The sequence below is a fragment of the Artemia franciscana genome, chromosome 15 (genome assembly GCF_032884065.1).
Source record: "Artemia franciscana chromosome 15, ASM3288406v1, whole genome shotgun sequence".
Lineage (NCBI taxonomy): Eukaryota > Metazoa > Arthropoda > Branchiopoda > Anostraca > Artemiidae > Artemia > Artemia franciscana.
Window position 1 is genome coordinate 16,034,909 of NC_088877.1, and position 18,656 is coordinate 16,053,564.

General features: G+C 35.6%; 1 protein-coding gene across 2 annotated transcripts in view; it reads left to right on the plus strand.

The window, feature by feature from the left end:
• LOC136036098 (uncharacterized) overlaps window positions 1-18,656 on the plus strand; it is a 70,618-nt gene that overhangs the window by 35,168 nt on the left and 16,794 nt on the right. Inside the window, exons 3-4 of one of the 2 annotated variants that reach the window (XM_065718093.1) lie at window positions 1,661-1,792; window positions 16,535-16,771. In XM_065718093.1, the coding sequence (XP_065574165.1) occupies window positions 1,661-1,792; window positions 16,535-16,771 (369 nt within the window). The remainder of the gene's footprint in view (window positions 1-1,660; window positions 1,793-16,534; window positions 16,772-18,656) is intronic. The other variant, XM_065718094.1, reaches the window with a different exon arrangement.

The window sequence follows — 18,656 nt, forward strand, 5'->3', positions numbered from 1 at the left end:
GTCACAAGGACTTTTGAGGGTTACATCAGTCTCTGCAAAGGATAACCGCCATAGCTCTTGGCCTGTCTTTGGAACCATCGCACCGAAATTGCTTCGTGGCACTAAAATTCAGGGCTCTGTCTAGGACTTATGCTCAGGGGAATATTTCTTTAGGCAGAGGGGAAAGAAACAAATCTACACAAGCCGCAACATAAATTTGTTATCATATATCTGTATTAATTTTGTACGAGTAAGACAAGATTTTGAGGAGGGGATAAAAAAAACGGCTACCCCCTCACCTGGACTGAACTACCATGAAATAATTAAATATTAATCTTGGAGGCATCAGACCACAGAGGAAAGTCTTCAATCCTAAATTAATAACAAGTTTTAAGGAAATATTAATGCTGTTTTTGCATAGCCCTGTCCAAAGCTCTTTTGCGCTGACTTCCTACAAGAATACCTCCTAATATGGCTTTGAAGGAACACAAATTTCTCTGGCTGAATTTATTAAGTCGTAGACTAAACTAAAAAAAATTTAAACTCTTTTATATCCTTCGATGAAATCCAGATGTAACTTAAATCAGAGTACAGTGCTACAGTAGCCTTCGCCAATCGAAGATTACTATTCTGCCCCCCCCCCGAAAGAATCGTAGATAAGGAGTAGCTCCATATAAAAGCCCCTTATTCAATTGGAAATTAAACTCCCCTTTTTCAGAGCCAAAATTAATTGGAGAGCATCAAGCCCCTACATCATGACCCATCCCTCCTCCGGATAATCCATTACCTCCTATAGCTTCAAGTAAAAATTTTGGATGTCTATGCCAATTACCCTGATCAAAAAGTTGAAAAAACATATCTTCAGATGAGCGTAGCCCACTTGGCCCCAATGGTAGCGGCCCTATGGTCCATTTTTCTAGTTTATGTTTGGTACAAAAAGTAGGCATGCTCTGCCTTGTCAAAACTGGAATAATATAATTAAATAAAATCTTTTTGATTGGGCGGCAAATTTGGCCCTTCAATACTAGACCCCCTCCCCTTTCTCTGCCACTAGCTTTTTGAAGGACGATAGATATGTTGCACCTTACTTCAACTGAAATCATTCATGAATTCTCAATCCCGGTGCAAACCTGATATGCGGAGAGGAACGGAAAAAAAAAACAACATTTAAATCCTGAAAAAGAAAAAAAAACTGCCAAGTCCAATCTGCGACAGAGTCAAGCCAAAAACTAGCTATATTCTGACTGGGCGTGAAAAAGGTAAAGTTATTTGCTTTTAGAAGATTTAAGGGGGCGATAGCCCCACTCATGGTTGTGGTAATTTCTGTTCTATTTAAGTTCGGTTGGATTTTCACTTTAGTTTCTATCCGCTAAACTTTATTTGCTCATTTATGGTATTTTCCAATTGTTTCAGTTTCAATTGGATATTCGTCTGAACTTATATTTTTTAGCTTATATTTATTCAAGCTAATTCATAATCTTTATAGTAATTTCTATTTGTCTTAAGTTTGTCAATCATTTGACTTTATATCTACCAATTTTAAATTTTAAGATATGTCTTTGCTTTTCTTAGACAACTCTTTTTTTTCGGCATTTAAAAAACAATAACGTCGCAAAGAGTTTGTGAATATACATATATACATATGTATATACATAGTTTGTATATACATATTTATTTTAAGAGACAATGGCTTGTTAATAAAGGGAAATGTGGAATATGTGGAGATCCTTTTGACGAAAACATTAAGCCTCACGAAGCTCCTGGAGGAATATATGCAACTGGAACTATTGTAAGGACTTACGCAGAAGGACAGGTATGAGACATTTTTTATTTATGTAAACTAGGGAAAGCTACTCGTAAAAATCCGAAATTTAGTTAGTTTATATATAAAATAAATAACACGTGCTTTTAAAAGATATTGAATTCTATGCATCAAGCATATTGCGGTATAACTGACATGGCTGAGATTCAAAGTCAAACAGTTCGTGGTAACGAACTGTAAGTAAGGAGCTCAATAGTAAACGTAACTCTAAAAAACAGAATTTCAGTATCAGTAGACACATCAAAAGAATCAGCTTGTCATGATGGTTGCAAATAAATAAGTTTCATCAAGTTTAGTGCTACCCATCAAACGTTACGAGCAGAGAAAATTTGCCTGATTTAGAAAAAAGGGGATAATAATTTTCAAGAAATTTTAATGAAAATTGCACCATCATATTCAACTTACCAGAGGACCTTACTGTAGAAGTTTCAAGCTCCTATGTACAAAAATGTGGAATTTACTATTTTTGCCAGAAAACAGATTACTAGTGCGTGTTAGTGTGTTTGTTTTTATCCCAGGGCCGATCGTCTTGAAATAATAGTTCTGGAAGATCGGGAGAGGGTGCATTCCATCGGAAAAGAAAAATTCTAGTGTTTTTGTTTAAGTGATCAAAAAAATTGGAGAGCAACTGGCCCCAATCCCATGCCCATCTTTCCCCAAAGTCTCTGATCAAAATTTGAGATAGCCATCTTGTTCAGTATAGTTGAAAGAGCAAATAACTATGTCATTAGGTGTAAAATTACCCCCCAGAGTCCATGGGGAAGGGCCTGTAAACTATAAAATTTGCCCATTCTTTACATATAGTATTTTTATTGGGATGTATACAGAAATCTTTCGGGGAGGGCGGTTGTGCTTCGGATGGATTTTTATAGTTAGAATCTTCTTTGGAGAGGGAAATTTCCAGGAGGTGAATTATCCTGGGTAAATGTTACACTGGAAGAATTGACATAATTACTATAAGAAAGTATTTTTAATTGTCATTTCGTTCTCTTTGCCAAATTTTACATGTGGAGAATTATCTGAGGGCTGCTTTCCGAGTGTTTTGATTCCCGAGCAATAATTTCAACGGATGGGGCATTTCTGAAGTTATCGAGAAACCGATTAGGGATTAAAGTTTTATTCAAATGAAAGAGTGCTAAGGATAATTTTCCAGGCTGAATCGTCCGCAAGCAATTTTGTGGGGAGGGAAATTTTCAACGAGGATGAAACTGTCTGCAGGGGATTCCCTCCAGTAACCTTCCCCCATACAGAGGAAACTGTTTGGGGGGGGGGTACTTTACGTTGTATGAAATTTTCAAGAAGGATTTTTCTGTGGGGCAGGGGGTATATTTCATGCATAATGAGCCAGATTTATCGGCATTATTTGAAAAACAATCAGAAGATAATTAAAAAAAAAAGTTGTATTTTTAACTGAAATTCAGGCGCAACACTTAAACTCAAAACGAACAGGAATTATTCTGTATATGAAGGGGTATCTCTTCCTTAATACCTTTTTCTTTACTCTAAAATCTCACTGTTGTTCCCAATTTTTAAAAACGGCTACTGAAACTTGGGGACCGTTTATATAGGAAGTTTTTTTTTTTAAGCACTAACAGCTTTAGTGTACAGAGCAAAGTATTGAGGAAAAGACAACCCTTCACATATGGAATAAATCGGCCAAAATTATACGGCAAATTTCGGTTTGATTTTTCATATACAGTGACTCAAACTTGAACCTGCATTAGTTGAAAAAAGTTCAGAAACTAAATAAAAAAAACAATTTTTTAAGTGAAAGTAAAGAAAGACATTAAAAAAAAAATTCTGTGTCTGAAAGAGGCTGTCCTCTCCTCAACGCCTCACTTTTTACGCTAAAGTTTGACTCTTTATCCAAACTCTTTAAAACATTAAAAGAAGAGCGTAATTTAGTGAGGTGCTGAGGAGGGGACAGTCCCTTTCATATATGGAATAATTTCTGTTCATTTAAGTTTTAATGTCGCTCCTTACTTTCAGTTAAAAAAAAATTATTTTTTTATTTAATTTGTACCAGTTCTGTCACTTACTTGAAGTACTTTTACTTGAAGTACTACTTAAGTAAAATTTTCCATTACTTGTACTTGTACTTAAGTAAAAACTCTAGGGTGTACTTATTACTTGATACTTAAGTAAGATTACGAAATACTTATTACTTAATATACTGACAATGTCAGTATCTTAAGTTGAGTTTTTCATTTAATTCAGTGTAACTTGCGAGTGGAGTGATGGATCTCAATGAAAATTGAACCAAAGATGCCGAAAGAGAACCAAAATAGAACGTAAGAGACTCAAATAGAACGAGGGGGAGTGGGTTTTAAGTGCTGAAAAAAGTCGAGCTTGTTCTTGAATTCAGTATAACTTGCGAATGGAGCGACAGATCCAAATGAAAGCTAAACCAAAGATGCCTAGGATCAGGGCTCATATCGAAGCCTGGTATTACAAACCCTATCTCAAATACAGCGAGGGAGAAGGGATCTGAAGTTTTAAGAAAGTTGAGTTTTTCTTCAATTTAGTAGGGCCTATGACTAATTCCACCCATGGCTTTTCCAAAGCCTGGAAATAACCCTTTTCCGAAATGAGCCATACCTTCAACCAAATACTCCATACCCAGAGAAAAATTACTTTTTTTCTTTCTTTTTCCGGGAGATTTCCGACTTAGTCTCATGGTTTTTGCCACTTCATGGTGTGTAAACTGCGGCTAGAAACAGATAAGTTGCAACTTCTGTAAACTTCGGCAGTTTGACCAACCGTATGAAAAACGTCTGAATCAGCAGGCTTGCTGCGGGCCCGTGATTTTATAATTTATGTGTGTAGGGAGTTTTACCGACCACCTGAATTGACTACGCAGCATGCGGCTTGCTTGAGTGAAAACCAGCCAATGGGTGTAGATGCCATACATTTTCATAGCGCGTCTGAAATTTCAAACAGTTCGTGGTAACGAACTGTAGTAAGGAGCGACTCGGCTCAATAGTAACCGAAACTCTAAAAAACGGAGTTTTGATACCAATAGTAACATCAAAAGAATTGCATTTTAATGCTGATTTTAAGTATATAAGTTTGATCAAGTTTAGTCTTACCCTATCAAAAGTTAAATCCTGAGAACATTTGCCTTATTTTAGAAAATAGGGGTAAGAAACGCCTAAAAGTCTTAGAATCTTAACAAAAATCAGATTCAGCATATCAGAGAACCTGATCGTAGAAGTTTCAAGCTCCTATCAACAAAAATGTGGAATACAAATCACGCCTTGCCAGAAGACAAATCACGGATACGTGTTTTTTTCCCAGGGGTGACCGTATCGACCCAGTTGTCTTAGAATGTCGCGAGACGGTTCATTCTGACGGAAAAATTGAAATTTCTAGTGTCCTTTTTATGTGACCAAAAAAATTGGAGGGCATCTAGGCCCCATCCCACGCACATTTTTCCCCAAAGTCACCAGATCAAAATTTTAAGACAGCCAATCTGTTCAACTAAGTCGAAAACCCAATAACTATGGCTTTGGGGATGACTTAATCCCGCTCAGTCCCTAGGGGAGAGGCTGCGAGTTACAAAATTTGACCATTATTTACATATAGTAATTGTTAATTATGAAGCGTACAGACGTTTTCAGGGGGACTTTTTCGCGTTGGGGTGGGGGTGGGTTGCGAGTAGGGAGTTACGTGGGAGGATCTTTCCATGGAGGAATTTTTCACGAGGGAAAAGAATTTCCGTGAAGGGGGCGCAGGATTTTCTAGCATTATTTAAAAAAAAAAAAACAATGAGAAAATAAATAAAACTTTTTCAACTGGAAGTAATGAACAGAATAAGAACTTAAACAAACATAAAATATTACGTGTACAAGGGGATTTGTCTCCTCCACAATACCTTGCTCTTGACGCTAAAGTACTTTTAGTAATTTCAACTATTTATTCTAAGGCCTTTGTGATTCAGGGGTCATTCTTGAAGATTTAGGACAAAATTCAAGCTTTAGTGTAAAGAACGAGGTATTGACGAGGGGGCGAATCCCCTCATATACGTAATAAAAATAAACAAATAAAGAAGTTCGTTACGTAAGTTAATTCGTAAGGTACGTATGTTTATTACTAACAAAAACGTTCGTGAAAAAAAAATCTAGTTGCATTTTTAAGTAACCAAAATTTGGAGGGCAACTAGGCCCCCTTCCCCACCCCAGTTTTTATCAAAATCGTTCGATCAATACAATGAGAAAGCCATTTAGCAAAAAAAGTTAATAATATGCAAATTTTGTTTTAATTATCCATGTGCGGTGAGTCAAAATCAAAACATGCATTAATTCAAAAACGTTCAGAAATTAAATAAAAAAAAAAAACCAATTTTTTTTTACTGCAAGTAAGGAGCGACATTAAAACTCAAAACGAACAGAAATTATTCCGTATATAAAAGGGGTTGACCCCTCCTCAACATGTTCTTCTTTACGCTAAAGTTTTTTATTGTTTTAAAAAGTAGAGTTGTGAGAAAGAGTCGAACTTTAGCGTAAAGAGCAAGGCGTTGAGGAGGGGTCAGCCCCTTTTATATACAGAATAATTTCTGTTCGTTTTAAGTTTTAATGTCGCTCCTTACTTACAGCTTAAAAAACTTGTTTTTTTTAATAATTTGAAAACTTGAGGCTGTTTCCTTGAAAGGCGTCGAGGGCGAGACATGTCATCGAACTATGAATCAAGACTTCATTTTCAAATTGTTCTTTTCCTTCAGCACGCTGACAACCTTCAGCCAGCTGCCGAAAGTGTGGATTTTTGCTGCTCCTTTCTATTGAGCTTTGATTTCTCTTATTAAAAAAGTCCGCAACTGACTCACTTGACTCCTTACTTTTAAAAGTAAGTGCTTTTTTGTTGCTAAGGTTTTTACTTATTGAATCAGAGAATACACTACTTTATTACCTTTTATCTGTTTTGAAGCCAATCCGAAGTTTGTTTTTCTATTTTCCCTATTTTTTCCACCATTCCCACATGTTTCGGAATAACCTTGTATTTTTTCAAACGCACCAGATTTGACTGAACACTAATCGCTAGAAGTTCAGTTCTACGTTCAATCCTGTCATGTGATCTGCCTGATCCAATCAGGATTTTTTGACTGCACTTAATTGTTTTGATAGTCTTTTCCTTTCAAGCCGTTGCGTTGAAAATCGGTTCAGTTTATTTTTTGGACTTCATTGGTTGTGTACCAGCCAAACGAGGGAAACGGTTAAAATAGATAAAATGGAAATTCCGGTTCTCAATCAAGATTTTCGGGAGAGGAATGACAGGGGACATTTGACAAGCAACGAAAAGGGCTAAGAAGCCTTCAGAATGGCTTTAACAAAAAGGTAGCATGGGCTTGATATCAGAGATACATATATATATATATATATATATATATATATATATATATATATATATATATATATATATATATATATATATATATATATATATATATATATATATATATATATATATATATGCTGGGTAAAAATATATAGAATAAGTACTTGAAGTACTACTTAAGTAAAATTTTGGCAAGTACTTGATACTTGATACTTAAGTACTAATTTGGAAAGTACTTATTACTTGATACTTAAGGAAGAAAACAATGAGTACTTAATACTTGATACTTAAGTAAAAATTTGGAGTACTTGTTGCAACACTGATTTGTACTAAGATTCGTACTACATGCAGATCTGCGCCAAATTTGAGACATGGTGAATTTATCTGAAAGCATCAAGTTCTCAAAGGCATGAAGAATAATTTCGAAAAAAAAACAACTCTCTGTGACTCTTAGACTATATTAAATATAAAAAAAAACAAGCTTTTTTTTAAATGAAAGTAAGGAGCGACATTAAAACTTAAAACGAACAGAAATTACTCCGTATATGAAATGGGTTGTCCCCTCCACAATCCCTCGGTCTTTACGCTAAAGTTTGAGTAATTTCTGTTCGTTTTAAGTTTTAATGTCGCTCCTTATTTTCAGTTAAAAAAAAGCTTGTTTTTTAATTCTTTTTTGGCTAAATGGCTTTCTCTTAGTTTTGATCGGACGATTTTGAGAAATAGGGGGTGAGGAAGGAGGCCTAGGTGCCCTCCAATTTTTCGGTTACTTAAAAACGCAACTAGAACTTTTAAATTTTAACGAATGTTTTCATTAGTCGAAAATATACGTAACTTAAGAATTAACTTACGTAACAAACTTTTATATATTTATATTTTTATCATGTATATGAGGGGGTTTGTCCCCTCCGCCAAAACATCGCTCTTTACACTAAATCTTAAGTTTTTTCCCAATTCTTTCAGTATGACCCCGGAATCAGAAAGGCCGTAGAATAAATAGTTGAAATTACTAAAAATACTTTAGCATAAAGAGCGAGGTATTTATCTTCTCCTAAATACCTCGCTCTTTATGCTAAAGTATTGTTACAATCCCTCACATGCGTAATAATCTCTGTTCGTTTTAAATTTTAATGCTACTCCTTACTTTCAATAGAAAAAACTTTTTCATATTTATTTTTTCATTGTTTTTTTTATATAATAATGCTAGAAAATCCTGCGCCCTTTTCATTGAATTTCTCTTCCCCCAAGACCTATTCCTCCATGGAAAGATCCTCCCACATAACCTCTTCTCCTCAACCCAACCCCGAAAACCAAAAATATCCCCCTGAAAACGCCTGTATACTTCCCAATAACCATTACTGTACTTGCAGCACCTCCCCCAGGGACCGGGGGAGTAAGTCATCCCCAAAGACACAGTTATTATGGTTTTCGATATGAGCGTGGGAGGCGGCCTAGGTGCCCTCCAATTTTTTTGGTCACTTAAAAAGGGCACTAGAACTTTTCATTTCCGTTAGAATGAGCCTTCTTCGACATTCTAGGACAACTGGGTCGATACGATGACCCCTGGGGAAAAGAAAAAAAAAAATAAATAAATAAACACGCACCCGTGATCTGTCTTCTGGCAAAAAATACGAAATTCTACATTTTTGTAGATAGGAGCTTGAAATTTTCGCTATAGGGTTTTCTGATACGCTGAATGCGATGGTGTGATTTCTTCCTATTTTCCAAAATAAGGCAAATTTTCTCAGGCTCGTAACTTTTGATAACAAAGTTTCAATTTGATGAAACTTATATATTTAAAATCAACATGAAAATCCAATTCTTTTGATGTATCTTTTAGCATCAAAATTCCGTTTTTTAGAATTACGCTTACTATTGAGCCGGGTCGCTCCTTACTACAGTTCGTTACCACGAACTGTTTGAAAGGCCTAAAACCTATTGCGTCACTTGTGTTTTATTGAAAACTACATGTGTCTTGAACAGTCTTTGGAAAGAACTAATAAATTTAACTGAATGTTCAATATATAATAATATAAATCAATGAAAGCTGAGTAGTTAAAAATTCTTTTTCACTGTAATTTCATTTTTATTTTCAGCGTTGGAAGTACAAAAGAGAATATTTATAACATAATTCCTTTTCAGTAAATCGCCGATGAAGCAGTGGATTTAGTTTTTAAGGTTAGGAAAAGAGGCAGTAGCCAAACTTTTGTTTTGTAGTGATTTATGTTCGTTTGAATTGAATATTCAATTTAACTTTTATTTTTTTAGAAAATTATTTATTCATTTATATCAGTAATTTATGTATATTTGTTTGATATTACTGTTTGTTTAATTTCTTTTCGTTTTTGGGCTCATATATCCTTGAATAGTAATTTCTGATCGTTTTGAGGTTTAATTATTATGGGAATATATTTCTGTTGGTCTTAAGTTTAATATACCTCTTTACTGTTCTTTGAAAAACCTCTTATTTGGAACTTTTTTCAAATTAATTTCTGTTCTTTTTGATCATGAAAGTTCCAGATTTTCATCATTCCCCTTTCAACATAATTTTTTTTTGAAAATCAAATTTTCATCGAAGTATCAATTTTTTTCAACATTCAAGTTTAAAAATTCAACAAAATACTCCTCAACATTCTCCGAAACTAGTCATAAATAGATATAGTAGCAGTTGCAAGCAACCGCTGTTACAGTTGCAACTTGTCACACTTGGAAGTAGTCACAGTTACAGTCACAATCAGTCTCATTTGTAGCCAGAATGGTAGTAGTCGTAGTGGCCCTGAAAGTTTCAAGCTAATACCCTCTCATGTTTCTAAGATATTGCACACAGTCCTTTTTGATAACTTTGTTTATACATATGGTTTCTTTAGATTTAACTCAACAAACACCCCAAAATTTTTCGATATTTTGTCCCAATGACTTTTTGAACACATCCATGATCAAGCATTCCTGTCTATCCTAATAATGAGTTCTACATGTAAAAAATAGAAAAATAGCATAAGTTACTGGGGCTACGGGGCCTTCATTTACCCAAAGGTTTAGCTTTTAGACGTTGTGACTATGTCAAATAAAATCGCTATCTAAGGTCTCTATCAGTGTTAAGAGGAGATTTTAAAAGGGCAAGTGAGAGGGAAGAGGGGTGGCTGCCCTTCAATCCTTTTTCAATATGCCTCCCAACGAGCCTCCCAACATGTCTTTAAAGCTTCAATCTATCGTACTTAGTAGTTCCTCAGATATTGTTCTTGCGTCCTTTCAAAAATCCTCGTCTATATAGTGTGCTTTGATTTTGTTTGAAACCCCCCTTCGACTTCTTCTAAAAGTTATACTCTAAAATTGTTAAGCCTATGGATGCTCGGGATCAAACATGCATCTTTTACCATTATCCAACCTTGTATAAAAATTAATTAAATAAAAAGACATGCTTCTTAACTGAAAGTAAGGAGTGATATTAAAACCTAAAACAAACAGAAATGATTCCGTATATGAAAGGGGCTGCCACCTCATCGACACCTAACTCTTTGCGCTAAAGTTTTTATTGTTCTAAAAAATTGAATTGTGACAAGGAGTCGAACACCAGCCTAATGAGCGAGGCGTTGAGGAGGGGACAGCCCCTTTGATTTGGGAATAATTTCTGTTCATTTTTAATTGTTGATGTCGCTCCTTACTCTCAGTTAAAAAAAACTAATTTCTGAATATTTTTCCACTAATTCAGGTTTAAATTTGGCCCACTATGCATGAAAAAGTAAAACACAATTTGGATATTAATGTTGCCAGATTTATATTCCGGATATGAAGGGTTGCCCCCTCATCAATACCTTGCTCTTTACGCTAAAGCTATTAGCACTTTCAAGAAAGCTTCCTTTTCTAATTAAAGGGCCCCCGTGTTTCAACTTTAGTAAACAGTCAAACTTTATCGTAAAGAGTAAGGTATTGAAGAGGGAGCAAGCCTTCATATATGGCATAATTTCTTTTCGTTTTTCAGATAATGGCGGTAAATCTGGCCTATCCTCTATGAAATATACCCCTCCCCCTGGCGGGAAACTCTTCCGTGTAAATTCCTTCCAACATAAAATTTACCCCCCAACATGAAAATCCGTTCAGACAGTTGCATGATCGCTAAGACTCCTCCCTACCTGTAAAATTGCTTGTGGACGGTTCATCCTGAAAAATTCTCCTTAGTGTTATTTCATTTGAATAGTACTTTAATGTCTAATGGGTTTTTCGATCACTCCCGAAATGCCCCCTTCTGTAAAAACTATTTCCCAGAAAAACAAAATACGGGGAAAAGAGTCCCTGGATAATTCCCCCGGATCATATCCACATAAAAAAATTGGCAAAGGGGATGCAAGACAATTAAAAAGAATGTCATATAGTAATTCTGTTAAACCCCACTGTGTAGCATTTCACCTGGAATATTCACTTCCTAGAAATTGCCCGCCCAAAGAAAGATTCTCCCCATAGAAACCCGACCCAACCCCCCCCCCCCCTGAAAAAATGGCTGTATACTTCCCAGTAACAAATACTATATAAACAATTGGTAAAGTTCATTTTACACATAAAGACATAGTTTTTAGATTTTAAGACTATGCTAAAAATGGCTATCTCAAAATTTTGATCGGGTAACTTTAAGAAAAAATGAGCGTGGGAAGGGGCCTAGTTGCCCCTCAACTTTTTAAGTCCTAGAATTAGCCATCTTGCAATATTCTTGGACCACTGGGTCAATAAGATCATACCTGTGAAATAAAAAAACAACAAATATTCACGCATCTTTGATCATTCTTCAGGCAAAAAATACAACATTCCACATTTCCAAACAGTTCGTGGTAACGAACTGTAGTAAGCTGCGATCCGGATCAATAGTAACCAAAACTCTAAAAAACGGAATTTTGATACCAATAGTTACATAAAAAGAATTGCATTTTAATACTGATTTTAAAAATACAGGTTTCATCAAGTTTAGTCTTACCCATCAAAAGTTACGAGCCTGAGAAAACTTGCTTTATTTTAGAAAATAAGGGAAACATCCCCTAAAAGTCATAGATCTTAACAAAAATCACACCATCAGATTCAGGGTATCTGAGAACCCTACTGCAGAAGTTTCAAGCTCCTATCTACAAAAATGTGGAATTTTGTTTGTTTTTTTCCAGAAGACAGATTACGGATCCAGTGGTCCTAGAATTTCGTGAGAGGGCTCATTCTAATTGAAATTAAAAGTTCTAGTGCCCTTTTTAAGTGACTAGAAAAATGGAGGGCATCTAGGCCCCCTCCCGCGCTCATTTTTTCCCGAAGTCTTCGGATCAAAATTTTGAGAGATTCATTTTGTTTAGCATAGTCAAATAACCTAATAACTATGTCTTTGGGGACGACTTAATACCCCACAATCCTCGGGGGAGGGACTGCCGGTTTCAAACCTTGACCATTGTTTATGTATACTAATGGTTATTGGGAAGTGAAGAGACGTTTTTTTAGGGGGGGGGGGGTCTTTTTCGCGTTGAGAGAGGGGGTGGGTTAGGGAAGAGGGTTACGTGGGAGGATTTTTCCGTGGAGAAACTTATCATGAGGAATGATAATTTCCATGAAGGGGGCGCAGAATTTTCTAACATTATTTAAAAAAAACATGACAAAATAATTAAAAAATAAGTTTTTTTTCAACTGGAAGTAAGGAACAGCATTAGAACTTAAAACGAACAGAAAATATTATGTAAGTAAGGGGGTTTGTCTCCTCCAAAATACCTTGCTCTTTACGCTAAAGTATTTTTGGTAATTTCAACTATTTATTCAACGGCCTTTGTGATTTAGGGGTCATTTTTACAGAATAGGGACAAAATTCAAGCTATAGTGTAAAGAGTAGGGCATTGACGAGGGGTCGAACTCCCTCATATGCGTAATAAAAATATAGAAGTTAATAAAAAAATATACGTAAGTTATGTATATTTATTACTAATCAATAAATTCGTAAAAAAAAATAAAAATTTCTAGTTGTATCTTTAAGTATCCAACACTTGGAGGGGAACTCTCCCCTAACCTTTTTTTTTTATCAAAATTGTCCGATCAAAACTATGAAAAAGCCATTAGCAAAAAATAATAATATGCAATTTTCGTTTCCATTATTCATGTACGGTGAGCCAAAATCAAAACATGCATTAATTCAGAAACGTTCAGAAATTAAATTAAAAAAAACTAGTTTCTTCAACTGCATGTAAGGAGCGACATTAAAACTTAAAGTGGACGGAAATCATTTGGTAGATGGAAGAGGTTGTCTCCTCCTCAACACCTCGCTCTTTACGCTACAGTTTATTTATTGTTTTAAAAAGTAGGGTGGTGACAAAAAGTAAAACTTTAGCGTAAAGAGCGGGACGTCGAGGAGGGGACAGCCCCATTCCAATTTTATTAAATTATATTATAGCTTTAAACTATGTTCAGGGTTGTAGGTCGGTGGGAGGGGGTTGCGTGGGAGAACCTTTTCATGGAGGAATTTATCACGAGGGAAGAGAATTTCCATGAAGGGACCAGAGGATTTTCTAGCATTACTTAAAAAAAAAGAGAAAATAAAATAAAAAAGTTTTTTTAGCTGGAAGTAAGGAGCAGCATTAAAAACTAAAACGAATTGAAATTATTACGTATAGAAGAGTGTTCGTCTCCTCCACAATACCTCGTTCTTTGCGCTAAATTATTTTTAGTAATTTCAACTATTTATTCTACGGCCTTTGTGATTAAGGGGTCATTCTTAAAGAATCTGGACGAAATTCAAGCTTTAGTGTAAAGAGCGAGGTATTGACGAGGGGAAGAAACCCTCATATACGTAACAAGAATATACAAATATAGGTGTTCGTTACGTAAGTTAATTCGTAAGTTATGTATATTTATTACTAATAAAAACGTTCGTAAAAAAACTTCTTGTTGCCTTTTTAAGTAACCAAAAATTAGAGGGCAACTAGGCCTCCTCCCCCCATCCATTTTTTATCAAAAATCGTCCGAACAAAAATATGAGATAGCCATTAAGCCAAAAATAAAGTAGTATTTAAATTTTGTTTTAATTATTCATGTGCGGTTAGCCAAAACCAACACATACATTAATTTAAAAACGTTTAGAAATTAAATAAAAAACAAGTTTTTTTAACCGCAAGTAAGGGACGACAAAACTTAAAATGAAAACTTGAACGGAAATTATTCCGTTTACGTCCCCTCCTCGACGCCTCACTCTTTATGCTAAAGTTTTTTATTGTTTTAGAAAGTAGAACTGAATAGATTAGGTTGGAGGACGAGCGTGCGTAGCTGTATTGGCCTCAGGCGGTTTGGTGCTGCGGTGAGTTATTAGTAGTAGTAGTAGTAGTAGTATTAATTGCTGAAAGCACAGCAGTTCATGATTTTACAAGACTGTAATTATTTTTCCAATGTCGTAATAAATAAAAAAGAAAATAGTTTGTAATATAATACATTTTCATTAAAACCCAAGTGAATCAGTAAGCCTTAGACTTTTACAGGGAAGGGAGCAGTAGCCAAACTTTTTTTGGTAGTAATTTTTGTTCGTTCTAAGCATATTCAGTTTAAGCTTCACTTGTTTTAAGATTGAAATATTTATTTGTATTAGTACCTAGTATATTTTTTTGCTATGATTGTTTTTTTTATTTCTGTTTGTTTTTGGGTTTTATTTATTTTTAGTAGTAATTTTTGATTGTTTTGAGTCTGCATTATTACGGGAATGTGTTTCTGCTGGTCTTAAGTTTAATTTGGCGTTTAGTTTTCATTGAAAAACTTCTTTTTCGGGAATTTTTGTTATTAATCTTAAAGAAAACTTGAGTGATGTAGGGGCTAAAATAATGGTTATAGTCTGGGAGAATAAGTCTCAATCTGGCCTTTACATGGAAGAAGGGGAGTGGGCTTTAAATTACCACCTTCTAGACATTTAGGAGAAGGGCCTGCCATGTGTTATTCAAGCATGGTCAAAGGTAGGATGAAATGACGTAGTTGTTACTTTTGAGGGGTGCTTGCCTATTTTGATCTCGACAGAAGGGAGGCACAGATTCTTGTCAACGCGATCCCGAAACTTCTATCATCGGGACATCTATTTGTGGGGGTCGTCGGGCCTTATCAAACTTTATAGAGGTAAGGGCAAGTTTCTCAGTTTAGCCTATCGAAAATCAGGATCCAATTCAAAGTGTTTCGAGGCAAAAGGTCTCTATATATATCTTCAGAAGACAAAAACACAGGAAGTATTTGCTGGATATCAGTCTAATTAAGCTCTAAGTAAAAGTTAATGAGCCATTTTTCCCTTTTTGAAGTCGGAGCACAGATTGAATCTCTGGGGGATGACCATAATCTCTTCTGACTTCAATCTAATCTCGTCAAGACATGACAAAACTTTTTGAAATTCAAATAGTTGTACTTGGAAACAGTTAAATTTGTGAAGAGTGGAAAAATGAAAAATTTGAAGAGTGGTAAATTCTTACCATTGCAACAGCGACGGAACTTTGTCAAAATCCTGGAAAGAGGCGGGGGGCAAAGTTGGAGCCAATTTCCCTAAATCAAGTGAAATGATAGTGAAAACGGAAAAATTGGCCATATTATGCCAGAAAGGTACACTGAAAACTGACTCATTTCTGTGGATGCTTGAATTATGCAGGCTTATCTCAGTTTTGACAAGATTATTGAAGAAAATAAATTTCATCTGGAAGGGCACACTGGGATCTGAGGGGAAAACCAAGATATGGGAGGGGTAGGTTTGCCCAGCCCCATAGTAAATTATACGCCTGAATTACAATATCTGCAAAAATTCGTTGCTGGGTGTTCACCTGGCAGAAAGCAAGAATAGGGTAATTGTTATGGATTTGTCTCTCTGAGTCATTGGAAGGACTGTTTTGTCATAGAAGGGTTTTGAGAAGTAATGGTCGCCAAAAATAAATAAAACTTGACGGGAAACAAGAGCTAGTATCCTAATTTGGGGTTCAAAGCCGATTTTAACTCTCAGGGTAATAGGGAGGGCTTGAGTAGGTTCTTATGAGCAGGACGTCGATCAGAACGTCCTGCCAGATTAAGTTGCAAAAGCGTTTATAACAGTTTATTTACGATAATAGGGGAGGCTGTGGCTCCGAGTAACCAAGGGAATGACAACTACTGGCTAATTATGTGAGAGGGATCTTAAAAGCTTAGAACCTAGATGGATATATCATAAACAAAGATTTGTAAAAATCTTTGGACATTTTTCTGTTCTGACGTTCTTCAAATAAATTTTCAAACCATAGGCAAGAAATCCAGCTAAAAAATTTTTTTTGAAAATCAAGATGAGCAAGCCTCCTCTATAAATCTTCGTTTTTCTCTAGATTATACATCCTGTTTTTGCATATGTGTGATTAGCTCTCTAACACTATCTTTATTATTATTGTATTTATATATGTTTTGTTCTTCCAGGTGATACCTGTTACTATTCAAATTACAGCAGTTCATAAAGGATACTACGAATTCAGATTATGCCCTAATGTAGATCCAAATCGTGACCCACCTCAGGAGTGTTTTGATCAGTTTCCACTTGAATTCGTTGGTGGTACGACTGGTGGAAAATTCTATGTGACTACCCTTCCATCTGGTACTTATAAGGCCCAATTGAAGTTACCGTCTGGTGTTTCTTGCTCTCGTTGCATTATTCAGGTACTTGACATGGTTAAAGTTTCTTTCGGTTTGGAAGCTTTCCAAATAAATTGTTTCGTGTTCATAGAAAAAAATTAATACCTTACAATTGTTTTGTACATTATGGTCTCCTTATCCCATGCACCTAAAGATGCAAGTTTCAAACCAATTAGAACCAAAAAATCTTCATCTAAATTTGGGTCCTCTGATGCACTCCCTACCTCACAAAAAGTGAGAAATTCGTGGCCCAAAGAATGATACCTGAAAGTTTCAGTCTGGTCAAAACATACAGTATTTTATTACCACCTTGAATTAGGCTCTTATTGGTGTAAATTAAATTTCAAACCACGTAGGTGAAAGATTTTTCTCTTTTCTGGGCCCCATTTGTGGGAAAACCAGCATTTGCTTTCAAAAATTTCGTTTATATTGGGTTCTCCTTGGCCAAACGACGTAAGGACAGACGTTTAAACAGTTTGGAAATAAATTTTGTTTAGTCCCCGTTTTTAAAGGCCCGTTTCCCCAGCCCAACTGTTTTTTAACAACAGGGTCTCAATGCCCCGGGGACTTACGAGTGCAGGCTTCAAACCTATGAGTGCAAACAAAATTTATTTTCAAATATCAAATCCTCTAGATCCTTTACAAGAAATGTGATTTACCCTTTACCCTTGCAACGAAACCTGAAAGTCTCAAATTCATCGAAAAATTTCCGACAGAGAATATTATGTCGGATTTTGGTGCCCATTTGTGGGTACCCGTGCCACTAAACTTAAATATGTTTCACATTAAGATACCCTTGGCCATGGCTTAGAGATTTAACTTTCAAGCTAATTGGATAAAACAATTTTTGGGGCCTATTTTTGAATAAACCATAATAGGTTTTTGCATTGGAGCTCCCATGGTCCACGACTCATGGAGACCAATTTGTTTGATTTTTAAACATTTTTAAACAAAGCTATAATTTTTCTCATTTTTTTATTAACAGGCCCCTGGTCTAAGAACTTAAACATGCAAATGTTAAGCAGCTCAGAGAAAAATCTTTTTGTCCTTTTTGGACCTAATTTGGCTCCTTTAGGACGTCTCTTGGCAACAAACCAAAGTTTTCTTTTCAAATATTCCTTGTGTTTTGGGTTCCCCTTAGCCCAATATTTTAAGGATATACGTTTCAAGCCGACTGCGAAATATTTGTCTGGGTTCTACATTTGGTGGACCCTAGTCTTCAATCATTTTTTTTTTTTTACAACTGGGTCTCCTGTACCCAGGGACTTACCCGTGTGCCAAGGGACTAGGAGCTTCAAGCGAATCAGAACAAAAAAGTTGTTCCACCAAGTCTTAGGCCTCCTAACACCTTTTAACCTCATCCAAATTTGTGATGTTGCCTTGACCCAGAACACAATTCCTGATAGTTTTAAATTTGTCGAAAAATTTATTTTATGAACTATTTTTGGGCTCCATTTGTGGTGGGCCAACGCCCGTAACCTTAGTTTTTATTTTACAACCATTTTGTAAAGTTGTTGAGCCCCATTTTTGGGCATCTAATTTTTTCATATCTCTTTCCTTAGTCCAAAATTTTACATGCAAAAGTTTCTAGCCAATCGAAAAAAAAGGTTATGGGGTCAATTTAAGAGTACCAATGCCCTGTACGTTTTTTTCAATTTTTTGTACCAAATTGTTCTTTTAGCCCAGTGACATAAAGTTATCAAGCCGTGCAAGTAATGCAAGTTTCAAGCCGTTTGTCAAAACAGACCCTTTCGAGGTCGTTAGAAAAAATATGGTCTTTTTATGGCCTGATGTAAGGCAAGTCAGATTTTTTCCATCTTTATGTGCTTTATAGTTTTAAGTGACCAAAAAAATTGGAGGGCACCTAGGCCCCCTCCCACGCTCATTTTTTCTCCAAAATCAACGGATC